Source organism: Cibotium barometz, chromosome 39 (genome assembly GCF_041138505.1).
Source record: "Cibotium barometz isolate CiBa-2024 chromosome 39, ASM4113850v1, whole genome shotgun sequence".
NCBI classification, from domain to species: domain Eukaryota; kingdom Viridiplantae; phylum Streptophyta; class Polypodiopsida; order Cyatheales; family Cibotiaceae; genus Cibotium; species Cibotium barometz.
Genome location: NC_141084.1, coordinates 28,713,981 through 28,718,174, shown reverse-complemented (window position 1 = coordinate 28,718,174; position 4,194 = coordinate 28,713,981). Strand labels below are relative to the sequence as shown.

Here is a 4,194-nt window from a genome sequence, read left to right as displayed (position 1 = left end):
CTTTTTAGTTTCTTACTCAATCTCTTTCTGAAGTAGGAATTGAGGATCTCTCCTCTCGTAGCCAATTGGCCACATCAAATCTTCAAAGGAGCTTCCTCGGCCACATGGCCGTGATTCTGACATCTCGCACACCAAAGTGCCCAATCAAACTTTTTGAGGGGACTTCGCTACTTCATAGGACAACTAAGCCATGGCTACCAAACCAGTTCCTTGGCCGCTTTCCCTGCTTTCTTGCTCTTTGACCGTGTCTTTCGGTTTTCCTCTTCATCCTCTGATTCTTCACTTGATTTTGAGACATCAGTACCTCTCCTACGCTATCCTCCTCAAACTCAAGCAACGTATGTCTACTCTTTTTATTTTTTTCCTATGCAAACAAGCTTTCCATGAAAGCTTTCATGTGAGTATTTCCTCTCTCTTTCCTCTCTTTTAAGTTTTTCTTTTCTTCTTTTTTCCTTCTTATGTAAGCTTAACCATTACAAGTAATTTCCCTTCTTCTTTTTCCCTAATTAAGAGCTCTCCAAGCTTCATATGGTAAGAGATCTTGATTTTTCTTAATACTTTTTTTTTTCTTCACTTGGTTTAATTTTGTAGGTTTAGGGTACATACAAGTCTCACAAGAAATCTCTTTCTTATATGTTTCTTCTTTCATGCTTTTACATGTTTTAGGCCTTTTAAATTTTAAGGCTTTTAAGATTAGGGTTTGTTATTAATACTTTTTTTTTCTTCTTATCTATTCGCCAATCTTGTCTCTCTCTCTCTCTCTCTCTCTCTCACGTTGTTCTCTGTTTTATTCATGTCTCTGTTTACTGATTAGTTAAGTATGCTTAATCTATTGAGGCCTCATGGCCTCCTCATGGTATCAGACGTCCAGCAACATCCAGGGACCTGTGCTACGCCAGAAGAAGAAGAGGAAGCCGATGAAGCAATGCCAATCATCAATGCGTTTCTTGCCTCTCTCAGCCTGAAGACTGTGATTAAGGTGCAACAGCAGATGATGACGAAGCCCTTGCCACTTGGGAAGAAGCACATGTTGCCTCTCGAGAAGAATATGAATTAGCCCTACACACAAAGGGGTTAAAGGCAAGCGATGCAGAAGAACAAGAAGACCTCGCCATCTGTGCAGAAGAAGATGCTGCATACCTACGCCGTGCTAGCTCTGAAGTCCAGCATGCAAAGCTATCAGCCGAAGCCCATGTTCAGCCTGGCAATGTAGATCTCATCACATCCACAGCTACTTTTTCCCCAAATCATGCAGACAACACGGGCACCAGTGATGTAGATGACACACCTAATAATACTATAGCCTCTGATGGTGGTGCAATCCCAGCAAATAAAGCCTCTGATACAGACAACGATCAAATAGTTTCTACAGACGAAGGTCCTAGAGCAATAGAAGAGAAAGAAGACGCATCATATACTCCTCCTACAGGCTCTGCTGACCCTATCTTAAAAAAGGTAAATTGTTCTCATGCCAATCGAGGTATTCCAAAACACGCAGAAGAGTGTCCACGTGGCAAAGCACAAGCCTCTTTTGGGGTCGCTCCATAAAAAGAAGGCGACAACCATGTATATTCTCTAGTCTTGTAAGAAGGAGATGCAAACAGTTATTCTATCGATCTCAGTCAAAATCCCGTTGATGATGGCCTCCTCAAACTTGTCACTTCAAAATTTAACGTAATTTAGATCTTTTAGATTAATTTCAACTAAGTAAAACGCATCAAAACTTGCAAGCTGTTTTGAAATTGAGAACAACAAATTCTATACGTGACGTAAGAATCTTGAAGCTTGAATCTATAGTTTGCAGGTTTTGCGTGAATCGTAGTTGTCTGTGTAGTCCTTGCACTTGAGGGATACAGGGCTTCTTATTACAGTTATTTTCAGTCATCCAAGTGCTAGCTATAGGACTGTTATTTACAGGTAAAATAAGAATCATGTATTTCCATATAGAATTTGCAGGAGTCGTAGTTGTCTGTGTAGTCCTTGCAATTGCGGGATACAGGGCTTCTGTTACAGTTATTTACAGTCATCCCAGTGCTAGCTGTAGGGCTGCTATTGACAGTTATTGACAGCAGGTGGGTGAACCCTTCCATGTGTTTCTTTCCCCTGGCGCCTGATTTTACAGTTATTTACAGGTATTTACAGTTGAGAAAACCCTTTCATATATGTTTCATGGCGCCTCTTTATATGCGGATAGCAGGCGTGCGAGGAAACACAATAGCATCACAGTGCATGCAGCTACGGCAACGCCCACGGGGACGATGGTATCGGCCTTGTAATCTCCCATGTCTAGTAACTGGCTCATCCCGAATGCAACAAGGGCGCAGGCAACGGACACAGCCAGCAAAACGCCAGCCATCTGGAGCACAACGACTCTAGCTCGCTCCGCGGGCTGCGTCGGGAGACGGTTCGCCACAGCGGCGAGGGAGGTTGCCATTGCAAACACGAAGGCCATAAAGTTGAAGACCCACCCACTGCCGCCGGAGACGCCTGAAAATGTCACCTGCACAATGATCCCTGCCAACGCTTGTACGCCAGCCAGGGAGTCGGTCAGCCTTCGCAGTTCTGCCTCCTCGAGCTTGGCAAGGATCTTGTCGATGACGTCCGGCCTGTTAAGCAGTGCTCGAAGAGTGCTCCCCTCCGCGTAATCGAGTGGTGAATTTCCTCGTGGATCTTCCAAGCTGACATTTAGCCTCGCACCAAAATCCATGAGCAGGTTCACGATCTCCGGCCGGCCTAACCTCACTGCCCAATGTAAACCTGTCCAACCCGAGGCGACGCCCTGCTGGTTCAAGACATCCCCCTCGCCGTGCTGCACGATGAAGTTTGCTACGTCAATCCTCCTGGCGTGCACCGCCAGAAATACTGGCGGTACGTGCCGTTCGGTCAATCCCTGCCACCACCGGACATCCGCTGGGTAGCTGAGGAATAGCAAGAAAAGACCAGATTAGAAACCTGCAACCATATCTAAAACGAAGTCAGAGTTCAATGAGATGTTTACTATGCAGATTTGTAGAGTGTATCGCCAATGATCCAGGGAGCGAACATGTTGGGTGTTCCCGGATGCGCATTCCGAACCGCAAACACAGCCCGGTGAATCCAACGTTGATCGCCATTGAAAAAACGCTCATTACGCCGGAAGAGCTCCTCCGCATCCGCCGTACGTCCATCACACAACATCCGGCATAGAAGCTCGACGGGCTCATCATCCGACGTCGCCGTCTCGTGCTGAACATGCACACTCACATCGTCCGAGGGATTGGAAAGATTCTGAATATTTGAAATGGGCACGTCGAACCTCTCCATAGCGAGATTGCGCCAGGAATGAAGCTGCTGTTGGGAACCTGACAGTCAAGCAGCCTGGGCGTTGAGAACTTGTCAATGCTACACGCACTCAAACCCTTGGTGCACCTATGCATCCGACCACCACAATGTAGTGTGTGAAGCAGTTTCAGAGTCTTGGTACAGGGACATGGTCATGTGTCTCGATAGCGTCTTGACCATGGCACCAGGCCTATAATTTGAAGGCGGCCATGAAAGGAAGGGAGGTAAATCCTTCGCAAGAAGGGTAAAATGAAACGTCGAGATTTATAAAAAAATAGCACTATACACCCTCAAGGGAGGCTAACAAAAAGGGGGGTTGAATTCCAATGGAGATTCGGAAAAAAATAGCACTATGCCTTTACTATCCATTTACATAGGCATGGAGGTTTCCTACCAGCCCTTCAAATAAAAATTTTGGGTCACCCTTCCTATTAAATCACACGAGCATATGTCATGATAGTGCTTGTAACGACTAAGGGTGGTCACGGTGTGGAAAAAACAGCACTATGCATAGCCCTTCTATGGATGTCATTGAGCCTTCAAGTATTACCCTTCGAATTTAAGGTCACACGGGCATGTGTCATGATACCGACTACCAAGTACTGAGCCCTTCAAGTGTCGCCCTTCAAATTTAAGGTCACACGGGCATACGTCATGATACTGACCTAGCACCCAAGTAGCAAGAGGCTCAACCTTGTTGATTCAACTTCAACTTTGTAAGGGTTAAGGGTTGGCTTTTCAAATGGAATGTAAGTTTAATATGACCTCTTCAAATGGAATTTATGGTCACCCTTCAAATTTACTTGTCACATGGGTATGTGCCACTATAGTGTTTTGAGGGCTCTATAGTACTTGTAAGGGTTGAGGGTTGGA

At 45.4% G+C, this 4,194-nt stretch overlaps 1 protein-coding gene across 1 annotated transcript; it reads right to left on the bottom strand.

Annotated features, from left to right (window-relative positions):
* Positions 1 to 1,805: 1,805 nt before the first annotated feature.
* LOC147615963 (uncharacterized) lies at positions 1,806 to 3,577 on the bottom strand. Its single transcript, XM_086778029.1, has 2 exons — positions 2,999 to 3,577; positions 1,806 to 2,918 (listed from the first exon to the last, which is right to left on the bottom strand). The coding sequence occupies exons 1-2, from the start codon at positions 3,301 to 3,303 to the stop codon at positions 2,168 to 2,170; spliced, it is 1,056 nt and encodes a 351-aa protein (XP_086634155.1). The 5' UTR covers positions 3,304 to 3,577; the 3' UTR covers positions 1,806 to 2,167.
* Between the last annotated feature and the right edge of the window lie 617 nt (positions 3,578 to 4,194).

Bases quoted from the DNA above. Each gene is read 5' to 3' on its own strand.
- LOC147615963 (XM_086778029.1), bottom strand. From the start codon at position 3,303: ATGGAGAGGTTCGACGTGCCCATTTCAAATATTCAGAATCTTTCCAAT. The intron at 2,919-2,998 runs GTAAACATCTCA...GCTATTCCTCAG, and splicing joins ACACTCTACAAATCTGCATA to CTACCCAGCGGATGTCCGGT.